The sequence below is a fragment of the Elephas maximus genome, chromosome 6, assembly GCF_024166365.1.
Source record: "Elephas maximus indicus isolate mEleMax1 chromosome 6, mEleMax1 primary haplotype, whole genome shotgun sequence".
Lineage (NCBI taxonomy): Eukaryota > Metazoa > Chordata > Mammalia > Proboscidea > Elephantidae > Elephas > Elephas maximus.
The window spans coordinates 107237978-107265326 of NC_064824.1; the positions used below are offsets into that span (position 1 = coordinate 107237978).

General features: G+C 39.5%; 1 protein-coding gene across 1 annotated transcript in view; it reads left to right on the top strand.

Annotated features, from left to right (window-relative positions):
* PTH2R (parathyroid hormone 2 receptor) overlaps positions 1-27349 on the top strand; it is a 123852-nt gene that overhangs the window by 39229 nt on the left and 57274 nt on the right. Inside the window, exon 4 of the mRNA XM_049888021.1 lies at positions 24363-24465. Within this exon, the coding sequence (XP_049743978.1) occupies positions 24363-24465 (103 nt within the window). The remainder of the gene's footprint in view (positions 1-24362; positions 24466-27349) is intronic.

The following is a 27349-nucleotide window of genomic DNA, read 5'->3' on the forward strand; positions in this document are numbered from 1 at the left end:
TATAAAGTACTTAGAATATCATCTGACATGTAATAAGCACTTAGGAGCCCTGGTGGCACAGTGGTTAAAATGCTCAGCTGCTAACTGAAATGTGGGTGGTTCAAACCCACCAGCTGCTCCTCAGGAAAAAGATGTGGTAGTCTACTTTCCTAAAGATTATAGTCTTGGAAACCCTATGCAGCAGTTCTACTCTGTCCTATAGGGTCACTATGAGTTGGAATCGGAATCGACTCCACAGCAGTGCTTTTGGCTTGATAAGCACTTAATACATATTATTTAACAGTATTATTACTATCACCATTATTTTCTGGTTTGAGTAGAGTACTGTAACAGTTGCTATTTCTAAATCATTTAACCAAACTCAGGATTTTAGAGAATAGCGACTATAAAAAGCTCTATTTTGAAAAAGAATTAAAAAAAAAAACTTAACATTTTATGGAGTCAGTGGAAAGTGAACTTTGCTTGGTAATTTTACAGGCATGCGTCTGTGTCTGTGTTTTGTATAATTTGTATTCTACTTCCAAAAAGCACATGCAATTGTTTACAATAAACACAGCAATATACATCCATCAAAATAGAAATGGGGTGAATATTCCAAGACATGTAGAAATAGAAATAAAATTCACCCCTTTCTAGTGTTTCAGAGCTGGGCAACAATCAATAATCTGGTAAATTTTAAAAGCAGTTTGGCACTCAGATGAAAGCCAATTTATGACAGATCTCAGATCTTCATCGTCAGGAAGGAGATGGGTGAATTTTTGTGTCTTGTCTACGGGAATCATTCCTTTCTGACAGGGAAGCTGAATATTCTTGAACGCAATGCCTGTATAGCAAGGTATCTGGCATCTCCATGATTATGCCTCTAAGAAAAATAAAGGAAAAAGCTTTGTACCAAATGAGGGTGTTTGCACAAAAAGCTGTTTAAAGAATATTAGTTGTCTTTCTTTAATGTCTGGATCCAGAATTTAAAATAAGACATAGAGAAATTTTGACCCAGATATTTCTGCTGGCATAGAACTTACATACACCACCACCCCTCCACACAGTATTATTGTCATGGTTAGGAGAAAGCAGCCACAGAACTTTAGAGAGCTACAGAGACCATTCAGGAGATAGCCACGGACAGGGGACCCGCCTGGCCACCGAGCCTTTATCCACCACTGTCCAGTGTCTCCCGTGGCTGGTGGACAGCGCGCATGTGGACAGTAGGGACATTTCCAGACTAATCCCCGGGAGCCAGGTCGCCCTTAGAGACAGGGCAGTGGGAACTACGGACAGAGTCGGGGAAACAGATGGTGCGAGATCGTGGTGGTGGTAGTAGCACCGCTGGATATCCTTGACCTGGACTCCCTCTCCCCCACCTGAACAGAAGACGGAGTGAATCCGGAGGAGGAGCGGGAGCACCTCGTGGCCGCTCGTGCAGCCGCGTGGGACGCCCCGGATCCGCTGGGCCCTGGGGCCAGCCCGCCCCGCCGCCCCCTCCCCGCCGCGGCCGGCGCAGGGCTGCGAGTCAAGCTCGGGACACCGGTCGCCCGGGAGCCGCGAGGACCGGAGCCCCAGCCGCCGCAGCGGGGGAGTGCCGGCAGCTGCGCCTGCTCCAGGCCACAAGTTTGCCCCGCGGCGCCAAGTTGGGGAGTCTGGGGAAGAGGGACCTGCTTCTCGCTCCGTCTGTGCGGGCATGGCCGGACCGGGGGCGGTGCCCCACGTCTGGGGGTGGCTGATGCTCGGCAGCTGCCTCCTTGCCGGAGCCCAGGTAAGAGCTTCCCGGACAGACGGACACAAGGGCACCTGCAGGGTTTGGGAGGCATTTAGTGGAGGTGCAAAGAAATGTTTTAGGTGAGTGATGTCCTGGGGCGGGCACTGTTCCGTCCAGCATCTGCAAGCGAGGAGAATATTTACTAACGAGGTTCGGAATCAGGACTCCAGGGCCGGGGGGTTTAAGGAACTTCCTTACTCTTAGACTCCTTGGTCGCCGTGTAAATAATCCAAAATATCATTATTATTTGTCTGCTGGCCATTTACCCTTACTCGATATCTAGGGTCGATTGTGACCACTCTGTGAAACGATAACTAGCATTGCCTGATACATAATCACGTTTCGTTAAAGCGAGGAGACTAGATAGAAAAGCACGTCGTATCCAATAAAGCTCAGTTGTTAACGTTAGGGATAAGTGCCGGTTATCATTTCCGTGTTTAGTGTCAGTGCTTAAAGTGCTTGGCTGCTAACTGAAAGGTCTGCTGGTTGAATCCACCAGCCGCTTAGCGGGAGAAAGACGTAGCATTCGGCTTCTGTGCAGATGACAGCTTTGGAAACCCTATGGGGCAGTTCTACGCGGTCCTATAGGCTCGGTACCTGTGGGAATGGACTCCACGGCAGCGAGTTTAGTATGAGTTTAGAGATTTTCTGGGTGATCGCTCATAATGGAACCTCTTTAATGTGTAAAGGTGAAATTCTTCACTTTTTATTTTTTTGGTAATCAAATGCAATGTAGAGTTTACACTCAGATTTTCAGATGAAGTACAAGGAGATGTGTCAAGTGGGGGCGTTAAGCTTTTTAAGAGCCCTGTGAATTTATACTGAACCAATGTTATTTTCTCTTGGTTCGGTAGGGGGCGTACCTTGACCATCAAATGAAGCCGCACTTTTTTTTTTTTTTTAATTTCACTGAGAAAAATAAGGCATTGACTATATACTGATATTATCTAAACTTAATACTATGTTCTTCGCTTTCAGGTGGCCAATTTAAGTTTATTATTTAAAAAGTGCAATCGTTATTTAAGCTATCTGCTGTAGCCTTAACACATAAATTAAAATTTAAAAGGGATTTATAGGAAATAGGTGCTCTGCTGAATACTTGGGCTTTACCTAACATGACCAGGATGTTTCAAGTAGTCTTATTCAGTAGAAAAACAACAACAACAACAACAACAAAAACCAAACAATTTGTGTGCCTTTCATTAACTAAGAAGATTAGCAATGGCTATTTAGAAGTAGAATATACTCATAATACACTTAACCTGAATTTTCCACCAAGTTAACAGGAAGACTATGACTACATGGAATAAAACCCAAGAACTTGGTGATACATTTTCATGATAGTTATAGAAACCTGGTGCCTTCTAATGTATGTCCTATATTTTTATATGATAAGATAATATGCTTAAAAACACCACTTTCTTGTATAAGATGGGAATGAAATTTAACCATGGACACATTACCCAATAAACAATCTACTCACAGGTTTACCTGTGCTTACTTATTAATCTGTAGTGTACAATGTCACCTGTTTTTCGCATGTGTGAAGATGAAGAAGCTGAAGGTTAGAGGAGAGCTCAGTGTGGCAATGTGGCAATGTAAATTAATTTAACCTTCAGATGAGTAAGTAATCACAAGTACGCCGGTGTACACCTTGCTTACTGTAAATCTATGTGTACTTCCTGGTTAATCCACCCCTGACTCTAACCATTTACTCTCTTCAGTGTTCGAGCTTACTTTTTCTAAGGAAATAGGGAGATATTTATTTACTACAACAAAGAGTGAAATCACTATGGGATTATGGGTAGAATATTTCTTTTCATTTTAGCTGTCAATAAAACAACACACGGAATAACTATTTTTTCCTGCAATAACTTTAACCCAAGGTTTCTCAACCTCAGCACTATCGACATGTCAGGCCATATGGTTCTTTGCTTTGAGAGGTTGTCCTGTGCATCGTAGGATGTTTACCAGCATCCCTGTCCTCTAGCTACTAGATGCTGGTAGCAGCCTCCCCACCCCCATCCCAGTTGTGACAACCAAAAATATCTGCATATAATGCCAAATGTCCCCTGGGGGGAAAAATTGATCCTGGTTGAGACCTATTGCTTTAAACTGATTTTCATTTAAGTGTATAGCTTGAGAATTGTATTTGCGGTAGTATATTAAATGCAATCAGTTTTTGGACACTTTAAACAAAATCTGAAGGTTAAATTGAAGTGATTTACATGGATATCTCCTCTGACCTTCAGTTTCTTCATCTTCAAAGGAGTCTTATTGGACTAGATTCTTTTAATTCTATAATTCTTGACATATTATTTTAAGTTATGGTTATTATCTGCTCTGAAATCCCACTAATTAACTTGGAGGTATAATAGAGACTAAATAAATTCTGGGTATTATTTTCTCCAAGTGTCAGTTTTTGAGTTTATTAGCTCAAGTGAGAGAGATAGGGTATTTATGAAAAATAAGCCTGGCTTGTTACAATACTCAGTTAATGATGAATATACACCCAGCTAATAAAAAAAAATTTTTTTTTTAATATATCTAAAGAAATGATAAGATATTGATAGAATACCAGAGGGAACTCATCCCAGCCAAATGATCTTATGGAGAATTAATGTCTAGTATTTAGTAAACATTGGATTATATCACAAAGTAGATAACATGGACTATAATCAATTGTTTTGATCTCTGTGGTGATCTGCCTTTGCTTCAATGCTCAGTTAAAATACCATGTGTCACGTGGCATTACAGAGCACAGGATGCATTTTCAAGGCAGATTATCACATGGTAATGAGGACCACTGTCAAAGAGGTTTGATATTTTTGTATATATGCGTCAGTGAGTCCTCCTGGAAGCAGACTCTGATGTGGAGTTAGGGCTGCAAGGAGCTTACTGGGGGTATATTAGTTTCCTAGGGCTGTTGTAATAAAGTACCACAGAGTGGCTTAAAACGACAGAAATTTATTCTCTCACAGTTTTGGAGGCTAAAAGTTCAAATTCAGGTGTAGACAGGGTTATGTTCTCTCTGAAGGCTCGAGAAGACCCTTCCTTATCTCTTCCAGCTTCTGGTGGTTTCAGGTGTTCCTTGGTTTATGGTAGAATAACTCCAATCTCTGTCTCCTTCATGTGGCTGTCTTCACTCTGTGTCTCTCTGTGTCTCTTTTTATAAGGACACCAGTCATGTTGGATTAGGACCCACCCTATTCACCGTGACCTCATGTTAACTGATAATACCTTCAAAGACCCATTTTCAAATAGAGTCATATTCAAAAATCAAATACACCTATATTATGGCCACCATCTATACTCCACCATCATCTATACTGCCACCACCACCTATGCCGCCACCGCCACCTATGCCGCCACCGCCACCTATATTACCACCATCATCTATACTGCCACCACCACCTATGTTGCCACTACCACCTATATTACCACCACCACCCGTACTGCCACCACCACCTATGCTACCATTGCCACCTATACTGCCACCACCACCTATACTGCCACCACCACCTAGGCTGCCACCACCACCTATATTACCACCACCACCTATACTGCCACCACCACCTGTATGGCCACCACCACCTATGCTGCCACCACCGCCTATACTATGACCACCGCCTATACTACCAACATCATAGGTTCTGGGTGTTAGGACTTCAACATATTCTTTTGGGGGACACAATTCAACTCATAACAGGGTCTAATGCTTATGAAATATAAAATGATGAAAAAGCAGGATCGGACAGGAAAAGCCTCAGACTAGAATGCAAATCTGACAAAAGTCTAGGCCTTTAGGAGAAGTCCTGTACAGCGCAGAAATGACCAGGTCCTAGTACTTTCACTGTGCTCAGTTTTTGCCTGGGTGCTCCTTAGAAGATGGTTAGCCTTGGCTCAAAAGCTGAGACAGATGGTAAAGACACTGCAGCTGGAGGCTGTCAGCTAACTGCACTCCTTGCAGCTAAATGTTGTTGTTTTGTGCCATGGACTAGGTTCTGACTCATAGTCACCCTATAGGACACGGTAAACTCTGCCCTGTAGGGTTTCCAAGGAGTGGCTGGTGGATTTGAACTGCTGACCTTTCGGTTAGCAGCCGAGCTCTAAACCACTACACCACCAGGGCTCCACTGCAGCTAAATAGCAAATTTTTCCCTGTGGTGTACCTCCATGACTGCCTCCCTTACAAAAATACCAATATACGGCATTATTTTGTTAGGCTTGAGTAATGGGCTGGGCCCCATATGATTTACTGTCTTAGTTACCCAGTGCTGCTGTAACAGAAATACACAATAAGTGGGTGGCTTTTAACAAACAGAAATTTATTTTCTCATGGTTTAAGGGGCTAGAAGTCCGAATTCAGGACACCGTCGCTAGGGGAAGGATCTCTTTCTCTGTCTGCTCTGGTTTCTTTTCCTGGCTCCTTGGTGATCTTAATGTGGCATGGCATCTATTTTCTTCCATCTCTGCTTGCTTGCCTGGTTGCTTGCTCAATCTGCACTTTTGTATCTCAAGAGACTGATTAAAGACACACCCTACACTGATACTGCGTCATTAGCTTAACAAAACCCATTCCCAAATGGAACTATAACCATACGTATAAAACCCAAAAGAACCTGTTGCCGTTGAGTTGATTCTGATTCATAGCGACCCTATAGGACAAAGTAGAACTGGCTCTGTAGGGTTTCCAAGGAGCGGCTGGTGGATTCGAACAGCTGAACTTTTGATTTACAGCCACAGCTCTTAACCACTGTGCCACAAGGGCTCCAACCACAGGTATAGGGGTTAAGATTTACGTATTTTTGGAGGACATGCTCCAATCCATAACCGTTACCTTCTTCAGGCACCGTGGCTGTAGATCACCATGGCTCTCAGCTAGTGGGTGTGCAGGGAGATGAATATAAATCCATTGCTTAAATAATCATATCAATTCATTACTGTAAAAATTCCCAGAGACTCATGGCATACTGGGTGGAAGCACGTAAGTTCCATACAGTGCCAGACGTGAGCAGATGCCAACGGGCAGATTTTGGTTTCTAGTCATCACTAATTTTTTGCCTGAGTGAAATCCCAACACTCCGTGGGCATTCTGTTGCAGCAGAAGGAGCACTCACCTGGGAATCCAGAAAACTGAATTCAAATTCCTCCTCTGGTAACAAGCGACCTCTTTGGGCAGGAACTCCATCTTTCTGCTCTCTCCTTATCCTTGCAGTGAAAAGGGTGATCTCGATTGACCTTCCAGTGTAAAGTGTCCTGGAAAATCAGGAATACTTTATCGGGTGGGAAAAAAATAATAATCGTTATTATATCTACTGAGGACAAGGAAGCCCTGTATCCCTGAGGGGGTGGACCTCTTTGTGGCTGTGTGAATTGTGGCTGGTTTTTTTCAGCCCAGGTAGCCTGGGCACAGCAAGATGGAAGGGAGCGAGATAAGGCTTTTTTCTTGGCAATGCACAGAGAGTAGTTTCATTTTCCTAGAAAGTTCTCAATTCTTCGTGAATAAAAATAGAACATTTCCAACAAACATTCATGAATTCCATTTATTTTCTTGTCTTGAGCTTGAATTGCTTTTGTCATTTACTGCTCTCTCACAAGCTGTTTGACTTTGGGTAGCTCATTTCACCTCTCTGAGTCTGCCTTTTCTTCCACTGTAAAATAGGAACAGTAATAACATTGATCCCATAGAATGGGACAGTATTAAAATTTAAAATGTATGAATAAAAAAAGACTTCAAATCTGATAGTGAAATTACCAGCTCTTCCCTCTTTACCAATCTATTAGCAGATTAGTAAAGGGTTTTTATGGAATGGTAGTTAGGTTGAGATCATTCTAAGCATGATCAGGAGCCAAGGAAGGCTTTTAAGTTTCGGTGAAGGGTGTGAGAAATTTGTAAGGCTATTCCCTCTACCCTCCACACTCTTTCTTCTATTGCTTCTGGCTTCTCCTTCAGAACTGAACTCAATTCTGTTAGCAGTTGGTTATTTTATTTATAGTACTGATAACTGTTATAATTTTACATTTACTAATTTATTACTTGGTTAATATCTATCTCTACCTTTTAAGAAATCATTCTGAAGACAGAGCAAATAATCGGAAGGCAGTTGCATGACTCCTAATAATCACCGTGTGTCCTGTTTCGTAGAAGTTGAGAAAATGAATCAGATGGATGCAAGAGATATTTAGAAGGTACATTCAACTGAAGGAAGAGTAGATTGGGGCAGGTATGATGAGTTAAATTTTAAATATGCTGTGTGTGAGGGACCTGTGAAATATCTAGTAGATTTTAGGATCTTTGATTATGGAGCTTAAGAAAAGATTTGGATGGGAGGTATAAATTTTGACATCATCACTTTATAAGAAGCAGCTGACACTATACGTGTGAATGATATTCACAATGAGAATACAGTAGAAATAAGTATGTAGTGAGTGACTAAATTGTTTAAAAAGGGAATACAGACTTGTTTTCTATAAGGTTACTGCATTGTAAATGTAGAGGGGTAAAGGGCAATATAATAGACCATTTGGAACCCCTCTGTGACAATTAGCAAGGTGAATTTGGGTAGTAGATTTTCCATAAATGTTTGAATAAAGCTAACTGTTATTGATTTGTTTTCCCCCAAGATACGTATCAACTTGGCTAAGCCATGATTCCCAGTATTGTGTGGTTGTCCTCTATTATTTGATCTGATGTAATTATCCTATGTGTTATAAATCCTAAACTCAGTGATGTTAATGAGGCAGGATTAGAGGCAGTTATGTTAATGAGGCAGGATGCAATCTCCAGGATTAGGTTGTATCTTGAGTCAATCTCTTTTGAAATATAAAAGAGAGAAACGAGCAGAGAGGAGAGGCACCTCTTACCACCAAGAAAGAAGAGCTGGGAGTGGAGTGTGTCCTTTGAAACCTGGGGTCCCTGAGCTGAGAAACTCCTAGAACCAGGGGAAGATTGATGATAAGAACCTTCTCCAGAGCCAACAGAGAGAAAAAGCCTTCCCCTGGAGCTGGCATCCTGAATTCAGACTTCTAGCCTCCCAGACTGTGGGAGAATAAATTTCTTTGTTAAAGCCACCCACTTGTAGTATTTTGGTTATAGCATCACTAGATAACTAAGACACTAATTTATATTTCTTCTATTCCAAGAAAATTTATCTTCTTTGCGACCCCGGGAACTCAGGTCTCTAATCATTTACTCCACTCTTCATTTTTTCTCTTTTATTTATTTATTTATTTATTTATTTTGTTGTTGTTGTTGAGAATATACACAGCAAAATATACACCAATTTGACAGTTTCTACATGTATAATTCAGTGACATTGATTACATTCTTCAGGTTGTGTAACCATTCTCACCCTCCTTTTCTGAGTTTTTCCTCCCCCGTTAACATAAATTCACTGCCGCCTAAGGTTCCTATCTAATTTTGCAAGTTGCTGTTGCCAGTTTGATCCCATGTGGATAGCTCTTGAAAGAGCATGATGCTCAAGGAAGATTTTATATGTGTGTGTATATATATATATATATATATAAAAATACATATATACACACACATACATATACATTTTTTTTTAAATTGTGCTTTAGATGAAGGTTTACAGAACCTACTAGTTTCTCATTAAACAATTAGTATACGTATTGTTTTGTGACATTGGTTGCCAACCCCATGATATGTCAACACTCTCCCTTTCTTGACCTTGGGTTCCCTATTACCAGTTTTCCTGTTCCCTCTTGCCTTCTCATCCTTGCCCTTGGGCTGGTGTGCCCATTTAGTCTCATTTTGTTTTATGGGCCTGTCTAACCTTTGGCTGAAGGGTGAACATCAGGAGTGACTTCGTTACTGAGCTGAAAGGGTGTCTAGGGGCCATATTCTCAGGATTTCTCGTCTCTATCAGACCAATAAGTCTTTTTTTTTTGTTGTTGTTGTTGTTGTTTTTTGTGAGTTAGGATTGTTCTACATTTTTCTCCAGCTCTGTCCAGGACCCTCTATTGTGATCCCTGTCAGAGCAGTTGGTGGAGGTAGCCAGGCACCATCTAGTTATGCTGGACTCAGTCTGGTGGAGCCTAGTCCTTTGGACTAATCTTTCCTTTGTGTCTTTGGTTTCCTTCATTCTCCCTTGCTCCAGACGGGGTGAGACCGGTGGAGTATCTTAGATGGCCGCTCTCAAGCCTTTAAGACCCCAGACGCTACTCACCAAACTAGAATGTTGAACATTGTTTTTTATAAACTATGTTATGCCAGTTGAGCTAGATGTCCTCCGAGACAGTGGTCCTCGCAGCCCTCAGTCCAGTAATTGAGTCCCTCAGGAAGTTTGCATGTATCTGTGGAGCTTCCACAGTCCAGCCTTGGACAAGTTGTGCTGGCTTCCCTGATATTGTGTACTGGAGGAAGACTTTTTTTTTTGCTAGTTAAGCTAAACTATTGTTTGGTTTTAAGAAGACTCCAGGGTATATTTTTGGTTTGAGGCTTAAGATTATCTCAGGATAGTAGTTTCGAGGCCAGTCTTAATTTATAAAAGGTCTCTCTATTCCAACAGGAAAGGGTGACTTCCCTGGGTCCAAATGATGCAAATGAACCTGCATCTGTGGGCAAAGATGTGCAGAGAGATGAGTGTGCTGATGAAGCATCTCTAAGAGAGCTTGATGTTTCCAGAGCTCTCTTGTGTTAGTAACTGTCAAATGAGCAGGCTAAATGATGAGCTTGACAGTTACTCCATTGGCTAATAGAATTTTATAGACTCTCTAAGAAAGTAAATTATAGCTTTCTGGGTAAGATTATGGACTTCAATATCAGAACTGATTTAGAGTCTATTTTTCCTACTCTCTAGCTGTTACTTAACATCTAAAAAGATCAGTTTCTTCATCTGAAAAGTGGGGATGCTATAATACCAAATTCATTGGGCTGGTGAATGATTATAGATTACAGAAAAAACATTTAGTACAGTGCCTGACACAGTTTGCTTGTGGTGTTAGTTGTCATTGCCATTATCATCATCATCATGTTGCTATTATCATTTCTTTTATTCTATTTTTAATTAGTTATTACTAGTATATTCTTTATATTTATTGATTATACCTAGCCAATTTGTTCATGAACAGTAACAATTTTCTCTAATATTTATACTTTTATTTCTTTTTATCTTTATCTTGTCATATTGCCTTAGCTAGAGCTCCCAGTATAACGTTGAATGGTAGAATTAGGTATTGCAGGCATGTAGTCTGTTTCTTACTTTAGTTGGACCCCCTTTTAAAAATTTATCATTAGGGATAATATAATAATAGATACAACATCATTTCCAATTTTGTTACATTATTAAATATAAAACTAGGGTAGAAGTTTTGAATTATAACATGTAATAAATTTTTTATTTTAAAGTCATAAATGATTTGTCATTTTCTTTAAAAAATATGTTTTACTAGTCATATTGACCTCCTGCCGCAGATACTGGGCTAATTGAGGGCAAGAACTGTCTCAATAATTTTCCCACAGCGTATGACATCCAGTAGATACTCACCAGATACTGCATGATCATAGGAAGAAGGGGTATTATATATTGCCACTTGACTTAGAAAACTAGTCAAATGCTCTTGTTAATTATAAGAAAAAGATTTATTACAAAATAAAATATTTAGAAAACAAACAAACAAAAAGTAGGTCAGTACTTCCTGGGCAGATATTTAGGTGACAAGATTGGAGCAGACTGCATATGTAATTAAAGTCTCTGGAGGCTAGCTTCTGACTCTCCCTGATGAAGCTATTTATATCAAATTGAAAACTGGATGAAATTTCCTAAATGAGAATAATTTACATTACTTATCATTTGCACTGCTTATATATTCAGGCTAGCTTTGTTTTCTATAAGAAACTGTTTTATCAGTTATTTATTTTTTTAAATACATTTTTCTGAGAGCAAAGATTGTTTAACAATGTGGGCTTTACACTAACTTTAGCTAAAGTAATTTGGTGTTTGTCCGTCAAGTCGATTCGGACTCATAGTGACCCTAAAGGACAGAGTAGAACTGCCCCATAGAGTTTCCAGGAAGCACCTGGGGGATTCAAACTGCTGACCTTGTGGTTAGCTGATGTAGTTCTTAAGCACTACACCACCAGGGTTTCCAGTTCCTGATAGATAACTCTAAACCCTTGGAATTTGCTGAGTAACTGAGGTGCCTTTGTTATCTGTTGACCTTTAGACCTCACCTAGGAATTTATGCTAATGAGACGACTCAGGCTGGGGCTGGTCAAACCAGGACCACCTTGTGATATCAGCTGAGCTCAAGGGAGGTGAGCTGATTCAATCAATATTACTACATAATGAAGCCCCAGTAAAGGCTTTGAACATGGAAGCTCCTTGTTAGTTAAAGTCATTGATGGGTGTGGTAGGGTAGCATGTCTCTTTTTGGAATATGGAATCTCTGGGTTGGGAGCCCTCTCAAACCTCCCCGCTGTGTCTCTTCTTTATATTGGTGCTGAGTTGCGTGTAATAAAAATGTTATTGTAAGTATAGTGTCTTCCTGAGTTCTGTGAGTCATTCTAGCAAATTATCAAACCCAAGGAATTAGGGGGGAGCCAACATATCAGAAGTGAGAGAATGGATGTTGGGGATCACTGAGCTTATGGCCGGTGTCCTGAGGGAATAGAGGGAGCCCCCAAATTTGTAGCCAGCAGGTCAGAAGTGAGGGATCCCAAAGGTGGGAAGCGAGGAGCTTATAGCTAGCATCCTGAAGTGGTAGTGGGAAAATCCCAAATTTGTAGCCAGCAGGCCAGCAGTGAGGGTGTTGTGGGGACTCCCAAGCTTGTGCTGTAGGTCTTGGACAGATCTGGCAGTCCAGAGGACTGTGTCCTTTAACTTGTGAGCTCTGATCTCCCTCCAGGTGGTTAGGGTCAGAGGGAGAAGTGCCGCATGTGCAGCTGATGTCAGAACAGAAGGGGACAGAGGCGAACAGGATTGATGATAAATTGACTTGGATTCTTCGGCACAGTTTGGTGTCAGGGAAGTCAAAAGTGGGAATTTGATATTTTTCCACACACGGAGATATTTAAACCAGTTTTGTAGGCATGAGATGTGTCTAAACTTGCATATCCTTCTGCCTATATATATATATTTTTTTATCTTACTAGAGAATCTGCTTTCAGAAAGGCACTCATGCACATAATGAGCTCCAGGTTGGAACTTCTCTCAAAATATATTTTGGCATCTTATTTCCTGGATGAATAGTCTATAAAGCTCTTGGTAGTCATATTAAGCTCTTGGTAGTCATATTAGCGGTAGCTAAAAGCCTGGTGAAATCCTGAGTAGACTCATAGGGCTTTCCTGCAGCCACAAAAACATTTTTTAAGGATGCAGCAAGCCTCTATTTCTCACCAGATTGGTAATATATTAATAATGGCATCTTCTTTGTGAGCCTATTGCTTTTTTTTGTTTTTAAACCACATAATGCCATTCATAGTTTTGTTGTAAGTGCCTGAGAGCGTATTATGCCTCCTGAGCTACCCAAGGATCAGATTTATGGCTTAGAATTCTTTAATAACTGTCTTCTTCCATAGTGTCTATAGACAGTGTCTTGCTCATGGCCAGTCTCAACAAATATTTGTAGAATAAATATGCTCAACATTCTTCACTGTTAAACCAGCACAATCAGGTGTGGAATAGGTGACTGGCTAAAGACTTTCCTGTGAATAGAAAGAGGTGCCCTTCAATTTCGCTTCATATGCGTGGAAAGCTGGACAGCGAATAAGGAAGATAAAAGAAGAGTTGATACCTTTGAATTATGGTGTTGGCAAAGTATACTGAATATACCATGGACCGCCAGAAGAATGAACAAAGGTGTCTTGGAAGAAGTACAGCCAGAATGCCCCTTAGAAGTGAGGACGGCGAGACTGTGTCTCACATACTTTGGACATGTTATCGGGAAAGAACAGTCCCTGGAGAAGGACATTATGGTAAATTCGAAGTAGTGTTCAAAATCCCCTTTGAGTGATGACAATTCCTTTGGGAGGGGAAATCAACCTGACAACAGGTAGAGGGTCAGTGAAAAAGAAGAAAACCCTCAACGAGATAGATCCACATAGTGGCTGCAACAAGGGACTCAAGCATAACAATGATTGTAAGGATGGTGCAGGACCAGGCAGTGTTTCGTTCTGTTGTACATGGGGTTGCTACGAGTCAGAACCAATTACCTAACAATGACAACAACAGCTCTTCAGTTAAACTTCCTCTTTTCTAGGTCTTCTTATTTCAATTGAATAAAATTGCATTGAGCTACTAATTATTGTGTTTATTGTGCATGATCTTAAAATGACTAAAATATGTTCCTATTTTTCCAAAAGCTTCTACTCTGAAGGGAAATACATATTGCCAACAATGCAGAGGTGAGCCCTTTGCCTCTGACCCTGACTTGTCTCCCTTCCTTCAGGGTCCCTTCACTTTCCTTATCTCTAGTGTATCTTATCTGTCTTTTACCTCCATGTTTGTGGGATGTAGACAGCATATCCTCAATCAGAGATGGCAAAGGCCTGACTGACCTCTGTCATAGGACCTTCATGTTCAGTGTTTTTAGAAATGTATCTAAATTTGAATTAATGTTCAGAATCCCCTTTGAGTGATGACGGTTCCTTTGGGAGGGGAAATCAACCTGACAACAAGCTTATTCTTGAGTGGCTGCCTCTGTGTCTTAAAGTTTGTTTCCCAAATTACGCTGATCTCTCACAGTCTTGTCAGAGAACACTTTTTTTGCCCTCCTTGGTTTAAGTTTACCTTTCCTCCAGTAAAATCACATAGATTATCACTTTGTACTCTTTTAGAAACCCTTTGTTATTCTCAGATCTGTTGGTTTAACTGCTCAATACCTACTTTTTTTCCCTATTATTCACTCAACTATCTAAAAACAATTTATCTCTGACCTCCTCTCTTTTACCTGTAAGCTAGCTGTTGCCTGACAGCCATAACTTTATATCAGAAACTAGGGAAGCTAAGGATTAGTTCCAGTATTCACCCCTTTATTGAGAGGTCATAGAAAATTGTTTAGCTTACAAGCTCTTATTGTAATTTTCCCTTAAGCTCTTAATATATTGCAAAATTGTTGTAGCTAATGGGTGCACAGAGTTTCTAGTATGTGAAACTTTATCTTATAGTTTGTTGACCTTATTTATTAATGATGATTTGACCTCATCACTTTTGCTCAGAGTTAGCCTCTTCGTTGCTGATGGCTATCAACCAGGTTATGATCCCAGTTGCTCTTGTTTCCCAGAGTCCCATAGCTGGGTTGCATGACAGATTGCTCAAAGGCACAGATGTGTTGCCTGGGACGGTAACACTAGTTACAAATGGATGAAAGGTTGGCCACCGCTTCTGATGTGTGTAGATCTGCAATATGGCTTGTAACCTGATTTTGTGTTAATGTTAAATTCTGAATGCCAGCTGCCTGAATGAAATGATCTACTTCTTGGCAACTTGTCATGTCTCAAATCAGGTAAGTGCTGTTTTCGTGGTGGTAATTCTTGTGTGCTTTTATTTCCACATTGAAATGAAGTTCCATCACTGAGCAGTGGTTTATTTCCACATTGAAATGAAGTTCCATCACTGAGCAGTGGTTTATTTCCATATTGAAATGGATCCCATGATAGAATAGCGGTTCTATAGAATAGGCTTGCAGTTTTTTCCTGTGGTATCTGGCTGAGGTAGAGCAGTTATTATCTAAAAGTTTTCTGTTTCACTAGGTTGCCCATTTCTTGATCATTGGCTAGACAAAGTAGACTTTTCTTGACTTTTTCTTTTTTTTCTGTGTCTGTTGGTGTTTCTTAGTTGTGAGTTTGTTCCTCTCCAAACTGGGAATATAATTATGAGAAAACAAAAACCAAAAAACAAAAAAACCCAGCAAACTCACCAGGTCATTCCTCAGATTCTGAAGTTCCTAGCCAGTTGGCTTTCTTCTCTCTGCCTTTCAGAGTCTTCTTATGTTGGTTTTATATACAACATCCAGGGTTTTTAGTTGTACCTACCGGGAGTAAAAGGAAAAAGTACATCTACCCCATCATCCCAGAAGTGGGAGTCCTAGAATAGTTCTTTTTAAATACTTCTACTTTATGGGTTCATGTTTACTTGAAGATGGGATAAATGTGCATTTTGTAATTATGAGTGTTTGCAGATTCTGACATTAAGAATTCGTTTCTCTTGACAAATTTAGGAATTTTCAATAAGACATACACTATCAAATTGGGGCTTCTCTTAGCTGTCAAGAATGTGACAGGTTGAAATTCAACATTTTATTTCAAATTGTAAATGCTTACTTGTTCAGGAAAAATATTTGCATACATTTTTCAAAATGTAATATTTTGTTTTGGATGCAATTGTTACTTTTGGAGTAATAGACATTGAATATGAAAACTGCTCTTCTGTTTTAACTGTGTTGTCGTTGTTGTGTGCCATTGAGTTGATTCTTACTCATAACAACCCTACATGACAGAGTAGAACTGCCCCACAGGGTTTTGTAGGGAGCAGATCACCAGGTCTTTTCTCCTGCAAAGTGGCTGGTGAGTTCGAACCGTTGACCTTTTGGCTAGCGTCAAGTGCATAACCATTGTACCACTAGGGCTCTTTGTTTTAAGCATCCTATGATTTTAATGGAAGCCCTGGTGGCATAGTGGTCAAGAGTTATGGCTGCTAACCAAAAGGCTGGTAGATCGAATCCACCAGGCGCTCCTTGGAAACCATATGGGGCAGTTCTACTCCATCCTATAGGGTCACTATGACTTGATGGCAATAGGTTTGGTTTTTTGGTTATGATTTTAATGTCACTCTATGGTAAAGAACACTGGTACTTGTAACAAAGTAGAAAGAGAAAAAAATATAAAAGACACTAAGCATTTTCTTATTCTCATTTGAAATGACTAAAGGTTAATAGCTCATCAGTCAGCACATCCCAGTCAAACTTGCTCTTGGCTCAATTAGCCACATTTTTTGGGAATAAAATATCTCTATAAGTTTTAGTTTATAGGATGCTTCTGTTTCTGAAAAGTTTGTCCCAATAAAAAGTCCGCATCTGCACAAAAGGGAACAAAAAAGAGAGTGTTTAAATAAAAATGGTATGAGGGGTGGTTTGAAATGTTCCTGTTTGATAAATGAAGTCAGATTTCTCTGAATCAAATTTATGGTTCTGAAACTTGGTCACATCTTACCCAGTAATTCCTAGGATTGAGGGAAAAGAAAGTAACTATTTAACTGGGGAAAAAAACAAAAACAAAAACAGCCAGAAAAAAATACCTGAGTGGTACCTAGCTTTTGTAGAGAATGAGTAGGAAGGAGCCAGTTTTTCCTGCCACACCCACTCAGCTGACTCACCTGTTTCCTTTTCATTTTCTTTTTGATACTTGAGATTTTATGGCTTGCTTTCAGTGGAGCTACTAATAACTCAGATCTGGGTTGGGTTAGTCTGATAGCTGAATTCCGGTGTGCATTCCAACCCACAAAGTTGTCTGTTTTTGCATATTCTTTCCTTTCATAAAAATAATTAAAATAAGTTTAGGTATTGAACAATGAATGTAATATAGAAATCTTCAGAACTATATACTTGGCTATTTACTGTGTTACAAAATATATGAGAAAATGACTTCATAATTTTCAAGCGTAAGATTTTTTTTTGAGCCTAAAACCAGTTTTTATAATAGGTTTTCTTTCTGTATCCTCCATTTTGCTTTAAATTACCAGTTTATCATTTTATGTGTCATTTAAAAATCATAATTATCAGTAATCTCTATGTGCACTTCCTATGGCCTATAATGTAAACATCTTTTTTTTCCTGATATCAGTTCATAATGTCTTATTGCACAATATAAAAAATGTTTGTTTTCTCATTTTCCTTAAGAAATGATTCTAGGGAATAAATGTATTTACAGCCTGAAATGAAAGATTTGGGATTTACAAAGGAATTTATTTTTGGAAACCGCATGGCGAAGTGGTTAAGAGTTCAGCTGCTGACCTAAAGTTTGACAGTTCAAATCCACCAGCTGCTCCTTGGAAATCCTATGGGGCAGTTCTAGTCTATCCTATGAGTCAGAATTGACTCCACAGCAACAATTTTTTTTTTATTGGGAGAATGTCACTTAGGTAAATTGATGGGTTTTATTATCTCATCTGATTTAAGAATCTCTAAATACCTAACAGTAAACAAAATTAAAAAGCTCTGGACCTTATTATTGTTAATAAGCCTACAAACCATCTCACCCCAGCATTACTGGCATGAATTAAAAAAACCAGAAACTAACAAAAGTTGGAGAGGCTGCGGTACAACCATTTTGGAAAATGATATGGCGCTTCCTTGTTGTTGTTGTTAGGTGCTGTTGAGTCGGTTCAGACTCATAGCGATCCTGTGTACCACAGAATGAAACGCTGCCCGGTCCTGTGCCATCCTTACAATCATTGTTATGCTTGAGCCCATTGTTGCAGCCGTTGTGTCAGTCCATCTCCTCCAGGGTCTTCCTCTTTTCCACTGACCCTGTACTTTACCAAGCATTGTATCCTTCTCCAGAGACTGATTCCTCCTGAAAACATGCCCAAAGTTTGTAAGACGCAGTGTCACCATCCTTGCTTCTAAGGAGCATTCTGGTTGTATTTCTTCCAAGACAGATTTGTTAGCATCTTTAAAAAGTTAGAAATAGAAATACCATATGATTCAACAGTCCCACTCCTAGGAATATATCGTAGACAAATAACAGCCCTGACATGAATAGACTTATACACACCCATGTTTATTGCAGCATTGTTCACAATGGCAAAAAGATGAAAACAACCTAGATGCTCATCAACAGATGAATGGATAAACAAGCTATGGTACATACACACAATGGAGTACTATGCAATGATAAAGAACAGTGATGAATCTTTGAAGCATCTCACAACATGGATAAACCTGGAGGGCATTATGCTAAGTGAAATAAGTCAATCACAAAAGGACAAATGTATGAGACCTACTGTAAAAACTCATGAAAATGTTTACACGCACACACGAAAACAATCTTTGGTGGTTATGGGGGTGGAAAAACACTAAATAGACAATAGGTAAGTGGTAACTTTGGTGAAGGGTAAGACAGTACACAATGATGGGGAAGCCAGCACAACTTGTCCAAAGCAGGGTCATGGAAGCTCCATAAAACCAAAAAAAAAAAAAAAAAAACCAAACCCAGTGCCGTCGAGTTGATTCTGACTCATAGCGACGCTATAGCTCCATAGACACATCCAAACTCCCTGAGGGACCAAATTGCTGGGCTGGGGGTTATGGGGACCATGGTCTCAGGGAACATCTAGCTCAATTGGCAAAGCATAGTTTATAAAGGAAATGTTCTACATTCTGCTTTGGTGAGTAGTGTCTGGGGTCTTAAAAGCTTGTAAGCAGCTGTCTAAGATACTCCACTGATCTCACCCTGTCTGGAGCAATGGAGAATGAAGAAAACTAAAGACACAGGAAGGATTGGTCCAAGGGACTAACGGATCACAACTATCACTGCTTCCATCAGACTGAGTCCAGCACAGCTAGATGGTGCCCGGCTACCATCACTGACTGCTCTGACAGGGATCACAGTGGAGGGTCCTGGACAGAGCTGGAGAAAAATGTAGAACAAATTTCTAACTCACAAAAAAAGACCAGACTTACTCTCCTGAGAGTATGGCCCCTGGGCACCATTTTAGCTCAATAATGAAGTCACTCCTGGGGTTGACTGGCCAAGGATTGGACAGGCCCATAAAACAAAACGAGACTAAATGGGCACACAGCCCAGAGGCAAGGACTGGAAGGTAGGAGAGGACGGGAAAGCTAGTAATAGTGAACCTAAGTTTGAGAAGGGAGAGTGTTGATATGTTGTAGGGTTGGTAGCCAATGTTACAAAACAATATGTGTACTAATTGTTTAATGAGAAGCTAGTTTGTTCTGTAAACCTTCATCTAAAGTACAATAATAAAATAAATTAAAAAAAGTAAATTATGCCTCCATATATGGAAACGCTGATGGCGTAGTGGTTAAGTGCTACGGCTGCTAACCAAAAGGTTGGCGGTTCAAATCCGCCAGGCGCTCCTTGGAAACTCTACGGGGCAGTTCTGCCCTGTCCTATAGAGTTGCTATAGAGTCGCTATGAGTCGGACTTGACGGCACTGGGTTTTTTTTTGTATATGCTTAAGATTGTCATCCAATGGTAAATGAAGAATCAGAGACATAGACTATGAGAACTTCAAAGAACTTAAAGAGTACTTAGTTATCCTTTCTTGTTGTTGTTGTTAGGTGCCATCGAGTTGGTTCCGACTCATAGCAACCCTATGCACAACAGAGCGAAACACTGCCCAGTCCTGCGCCATCCTTACAGTCGTTGTTATCCTTGAGCTCATTGTTGCAGCCACTGTGTGAATCCACCTTGTTGAGGGACTTCCTCTCTTCCACTGACCCTGTACTTTGCCAAGCATGATGTCCTTCTCCAGGGACTGATCCCTCCTGACAACATGCCCAAAGTATGTAAGACGCAGTCTCGCCACCCTTGCTTCTAAGGAGCATTCTGGTTGTACTTCTTCCAAGACAGATTTATTCGTTCTTCTGGCAGTCCATGGTATATTCAGTATTCTTCGCCAACCCCACAATTCAAAGGCGTCAATTCTTCTTCAGTCGTCCTTATTCATTGTCCAGCTTTCACATGCATATGATGCAATTGAAAATACCATGGCTTGGGTCAGGCACACTTTAGTCTTCAAGGTGGCATCTTTGCTCTTCAACACTTCAAAGAGGTCCCTTGTAGCAGATTGACCCAATGCAACACATCTTTTGATTTCTTGACTGCTGGTTCCATGGCTGTTGATTGTGGATCCAAGAAAAATGACATTCTTGACAACTTCAGTCTTTTTCCTTTTATCATGATGTTGCTCACTGGTCCAGTTGTGAGGATTTTTGTTTTCTTCATGTTGAGGTGCAATCCATACTGAAGGCTGTGGTCTTTGATCTTAATTAGTAAGTGCCTCAAGTCCTCTTCACTTTCAGCAAGGAAGGTTGTGTCATCTGCATAATGAAGGTTGTTAATGAGTCTTCCTCCAATCCTGATGCCCCGTTCTTCTTCATATAGTCCAGCTTCTTGGATTATTTGCTCACCATACAGATTGAATAGGTATGGTGAAAGAATACAACCCTGGCGCACAACTTTTCTGACTTTAAATCAGTCAGTATCCCCTTGTTCTGTCTGAACAACTGCCTTTTGATCTATGTAAAGGTTCATCATGAGCACAATTAAGTGTTCTGGAATTCCCATTCTTCGCAATGTTATTCATAATTTGTTATGATCCACACAGTCCAATGCCTTTGCATAGTCTATAAAACACAGGTAAACATCCTTCTGGTATTCTCTGCTTTCAGCCAGGATCCATCTGACATCGGCAATGATATCCCTGGTTCCACATCCTCTTCTGAAACCGGCCTGAATTTCTGGGAGTTCCCTGTCAATGTACTGCTGTAGCCGTTTTTGAATGATCTTCAGCAAAATTTTGCTTGCGTGTGATAATAATGATATTGTTCTATAATTTCCACATTCGGTTGGATCACCTTTCTTGGGAAGAGGCATAAACATGGATATCTTCCAGTCAGTTGGCCAGGAAGCTGTCTTCCATATTTCTTGGCATAGACGAGTGAGCACCTCCAGTGCTGCATCCGTTTGTTGAAACATCTCAATTGATATTCCATCAATTCCTGGAGCCTTGTTTTTCGCCAATGCCTTCAGAGCAGCTTGTACTTCTTCCTTTAGTACCATCAGTTCCTGATCATATGCTACTTCTTGAAATGGTTGAACATTGACTAATTCTTTTTGGTATAATGACTCTGTGTATTCCTTTCATCTTCTTTTGATGCTTCCTGCGTCTTTTAATATTTTCCCCATAGAATCCTTCACTGTTGCTACTCGAGGCTTGAATTTTTTCTTCAGTTCTTTCAGCTTGAGAAATGCCAAGCGTGTTCTTCCCTTTTGGTTTTCCATCTCCAGCTCTTTGCACATGTCACTATAATATTTTACTTTGTCTTCTCTAGAGGCCCTCTGAAATCTTCTGTTCAGTTCTTTTACTTCATCAATTCTTCCTTTTGCTTTAGCTGCTCGACGTTCGAGAGCAAGTTTCAGAGTCTCCTCCGACATACATCTTGGTGTTTTCTTTCTTCCCTGTCTTTTCAATGACCTCTTGCTTTCTTCATGTATGATGTCCTTGAAGTGATTGCACAACTTGTCCAGTCATTGGTCACCAGTGTTCAATGCATCAAATCTATTCTTCAGGTGGTCTCTAAATTCAGGTGGGATATACTCAAGGTCATATTTTGGCTCTCGTGGACTTGCTCTGATTTTCTTCAATTTCAGCATGAACTTGCATATGAACAATTGATGGTCTGTTCCACATTCTGTCCCTGGCCTTGTTCTGACTGATGATACTAAGTTTTTCCATTGTCTCTTTCCACAGATGTAGTCAATTTGATTTCTGTGTGTTCCATCTGGCGAGGTTCATGTGTATGGACACCATTTATGTTGGTGAATGAAGGTATTTGCAATGAAGAAGTCGTTGGTCTTGCAAAATTCTATCATTCGATCTCGGGCATTGTTTCTATCACCAAGGCCATATTTTCCAACTACTGATCCTTCTTCTTTATTTCCAACTTTCACATTGAAATCACCAGTAATTATCAATGCACCTTGATTGCATGTTCGATCAATTTCAGACTGTAGCAGCTGATAAAAATCTTCTATTTCTTCATCTTTGGCCTTAGTGGTTGGTGCATATATTTGAATGATAGTCGTATTAACTGGTCTTCCTAGTAGGTCTATGGATATTGTGCTATCACTGACAGCATTGTACTTCAGAATAGATCTTGAAATGTTCTTTTTGATGATGAATGCAACACCATTCCTCTTCAAGTTGTCGTTCCCAGCGTGATAGACTATATGATTGTCTGATGCAAAATGGCCAATACCAGTGCATTTCAGTTCACTAATGCTTTTTTTTTTTTTTTTTAAATGCCTAGGATATGGATGTTTATGCATTCCATTTCATTTTTGACAATTTCTAATTTTCCTAGATTCATACTTCATACATTCCAGGTTCTGATTATTAATGGATGTTTGCAGCTGTTTCTTCTCATTTTGTGTTGTGCCACATCAGCAAATGAAGGTCCCAAAAGCTTTACTCCATCCACGTCATTAAGGTTGACTCTACTTTGAGGAGGCAGCTCTTCCCCAATCAACTTTTGAGTGCCTTCCAACCTGGGGGGCTCATCTTCCAGCACTATATCAGACAATGTTCTGCTGCTATTCATAAGTTTTTCACTGGCTAATGCTTTTCAGAAGTAGAGTGCCGGGTCCTCTTCCTAGTCTGTCTTAGTCTGGAAGCTCAGCTGAAACCTGTCCTTCATGGGTGACTCTGCTGGTATCTGAATACCTGTGGCATAGCTTCCAGCATCACAGCAACAAGCAAGCCCCCACAGTACGACAAACTGACAGACATGTGGGGGTATCCTTTCTTATTTTGCACATAAAGATATCAAGGCCCAAAGATGGTAATGAGTCACTTACAAAAAAAAAAAAAGTTTAAAGAAAATATAATAGTCCACATTCTTTTTCCATAAAATAGATGGGCCCTTGTAGAAAGGTGGTTATTTTTAAATATATCTATAAATTTTTGATACCTCCCTTCAAGAGGTAGGAAACCCTGGTGCTGTAGTGGTTATGAACTACATCTGCAAACCACAAGGTTGGCAGCTCTAATCTACCAGACTCCTTGGAAACTCTATAGGGCAGTTCTGTTCTGTCCTATAGGGTAACTATGAGTTGGAATTGACTCGATGACAACAGGTTTGATTTTGGGTTCTCAAGAGGTAGAGATTCGCACCTTTCCCATTGAAGGAGAGTTGATGACTTGCTTTTAACAAATAGGTTGTGGTGGAACTGACCACAAGTGACTTCTGAGGCTAGGTCAATGTGGCTTCCTTCCTCTTTGCTTTCTTTCTGGGTTCACTCACTGTGGGCAAAGCCAGCTGCCATGTTGAAAAGATACTCAAGAACCCATATGGAGAGAACCATGTGGTGAGAAACTGAAGCCTCTTTACAATAGCCACTGAGGAATTAAGACCTGTTGCCACTAGCCATGTGAGTGGGCCATCTTGGAAGCAGATCCTATAGCTCCAGTCAAGTCTTCAGGTGCTTGCATCCCTGGCTAAAACCTTGATTGCAAGTCAAGCCTTGACTGAGAGACCCTGAGCCAGATCCACCCAGTTAAGTCTCTCCCAAGCTTGAGATAATAAATATTTGGTTTAAGTCATAGGGTTTTGCAGTAATTTGTTACACAGGTATAGCTGTAGCAAGTAAAGTTTTTCCCTCCTTAAGATTCGGTTCCTCTGCTATGTGATTTTTTTTCCCCTTTGGGCTAAACAAGTCAAAGTCAGATTATCCTAAAACTTAATGAATTTTGAATTTTCATTCAAATAAAAGCTTATTGCAAAAGCTTAATTTTAAATTATATTAGAATGTAAAATAATGGAAATTTGTATCATGGTTTTTTGAAAAAGGTAATGAGAATGTTTTTCTTAGTTTGTATTTTGTCCATTTTTACAGCTGGATTCTGATGGCACCATTACTATAGAGGAGCAGATTGTCCTTGTGCTGAAAGCCAAAGTACAGTGTGAACTCAACATCAGTGCTCAGCTCCAGGAGGGAGGTAAAGATGCTAAGAAAATTGTATCCCACAGACTGCAGACTTCTGCTCTTATTTAGTGTTAGAAGATCTTAACAGCAATTCCCTATGTTTCCACATGGAGGGGTGTGTATTAGAATAACGGCCCTTTTTTCATCTATTTACCCCACTTGTTCGTCCCTCCCTATAGAAGGAGTGACTTGCCCTATTAGTGAGTTTGGGAATAGGAATAGGGTGTATGCACATTAGCTTTTTTCTTAGGGACCTGCCCTCCTATAGAGAGCATACATACTGGTCTGCCCTTGACCGTGCAGTAGTAAGCTTTGTGGGACAGCCTCTGTCCCTGTGGGTATTGACCAGCTTTGGATAGTTAGTGCAATTCAGGACAGCAAAGAAGCAAGCTATATTCATCAAAAAACTTTATTGGTAATAAGATTTCAATTGTAAATCCATCTGTCTGACTCCTTATGTGTTTCTCAATTAGTTCCAAATTCAAGTGGGAAAGAGGGGTGCTATTTACTGAGCTCCCTAAATTCCTAATAATTAGAATGCAACAGAAAATTCCTTATATGCAATTCGATATCTGCTTTGTTCTAGTCTCCAAATGTTTTTAAAAATTTTTTTGTAATTTATTTCTAACTTAAATGGTTATGATCAGAAAATGTTGCCCCCATGATGCTAATTTTTAAAAATGTGCTGAGATTTTAGGGCTTATATTGTCTTTTAACTGAAGAGTTTGGCTCAGATAATTTATTAGTAACAATTATTATTATAATTTTTGTGGTTATTCTGGAAATTTTATAAGGTATATTTAACTTAAGAAAATTTAAAGCAAACTAGTAACATCCCCCGTTTCAAATAATAAAAGGAGTTTGAAATGCTTTAATTGCTTCTCAAGTTATATGCTATTGTTATACTGGATTTTAGGTATATCTTAATTTTATGTTATTATAAATTATATATCTTAATTTTATGTTATCATAAATTGTGGAGTTGAGATTTTTTAAGTGTATTCGACTTCTTACTATCTTTTTTTCCCTCACCTTTCTGTTTTGCACTTCATTCTGAGATAATTTCCTTCTTCCTGAAGTATATCTTTTAGGATTTCTTTAAGTTAGAATCCCTCTATAGTAAACTCTGTTTTTCTTTGTCTGCCAAATGTCTTTATTTTAGTCTCAATATTGAAAGATACTTCTTTGGGACATATTATCATTTGCTGAAATTTTTTGTTTTTTAGCACTTTTAAGATATTATTTCAGTTTTTTTTTTTTCTAGTTTCCTCTGTTACTGTTGAGAAATTCTCAGACTTTGTTGGTGATTTTTTTTTCCCTCTGGATCCTTTTAAGATCTTCTATTTGACTTTCATGTTCTGCAATTTTACACTGTATGTAAGTGTAGATTTATTGAATTTCTTGAATCAGAGGTCTGTATCTTTATTCAGTGCTGGGAATGTCTCAGCTATTTTGTCTTTGAAAATTTGCCCTCCATTCTGTTTATTCTGCCCTTCTGAGACATTAATTAGAAAAATGTGGGATCTTCCTGCACAGTTCTCCAAGTCTCCACATCTTATATTTCTTTCTTTCTTTTTTGGTCTCTCCACTGCTGTTTTACTAATGTCTTTAAGTCTATTGTCCTCTTTACCAGTTCTCTCTTTAGCTTTGTCTAATGTTTAAATTTGATAGTCTCTTGTGCCTTCAATATTCATTTAATATTTTCCTTATTTCCTTAAACCTATTTTGTATTTCACATTCAACAATTCCAATAGCCATAGACTTCATTGGTCAATGTTGACAACCACACATGGTGGTGTATTTTCTTGTGTATTTAATGATTCATGGTTAGAAACTCATGAAATTCAGTGTTAAAGTACATTCCTTCAGAGAACATTTGCATTTCCTTTTGTAAGGTGCCTAGAAGAGCTATCAACCTAAGTTCACTTTAAACTAAATTTAGGTGACATATCAATGTAAGCTTATGGTTAGAAATTGTCAGGGAAGTTTTTTTTTTTTTTTTTTTCTTCTTTACTGTTCCTCTCTCAACTCCAAATGGAGCTAAGGCTGAAACAGATCGATCTGTTTCTGAAGACTGGTTTTGTTTCTAGTTTACCTACCAAAGCAGTTATATTTGGGGGATTCTGACTTGATACAGGGATCCCCAATCCAATTTTCACCCTTATCTGGCATAAGTCTTCATCTTTTTTTGCTGAAACATCACCGAAACCCAAGCTCTAAGTCAATAAAATTCTCTAAGATGAATTCAAATGCAGTACTTGCTAAGATATAGAATATTCTGTGGCCTCAGATTGACTTCTATACTCTATAGCCATCTAAACCATGCTTTAAAATGATGATTTTCATTCTAATATGGTCTTTGTAGGTATGTTGTATTAGGTGGGAGTTCTCTGCATAGTTAGACTGATAGTGCCATGAAAGGGAATCCTTCATGCTACTCTCTAAAGAACACTGACTGATATCTCAGATGTACAGCTCGGCCAACAAGGAACAGCATCAACACAAAGGAATTTGTAGGGATTATTTTCTATGAGGGCTGAATGAATTATTTTCTATGAAAAATTTTGAGCTAAAAGATATCTCAGAGATTACCTAATCCAACATTATCATCTCCAAAGTTTTTTTTTAACAGTTCAACAAATATTATGTGCCACCATGTATTGATGAGTAAGATTCAGTCTTGGCTTGTGGAGCTGATTGTCTAGTAAGGGAGATAGACATCTTTTGTTATTCTGTGTAAGTTTAACAACAGAGGTACTTAGAACTATGAGACCACCAAAAAGCATCTTAATTCATCAGGAGGTATCAAAGAAGCCTTCCTGGAGGAATAATCATCTCATCTTAAAACTAAAGAATGGGTGGGAGTTAGGTGGGTGAAGAAGGACGTAAAAGGAATT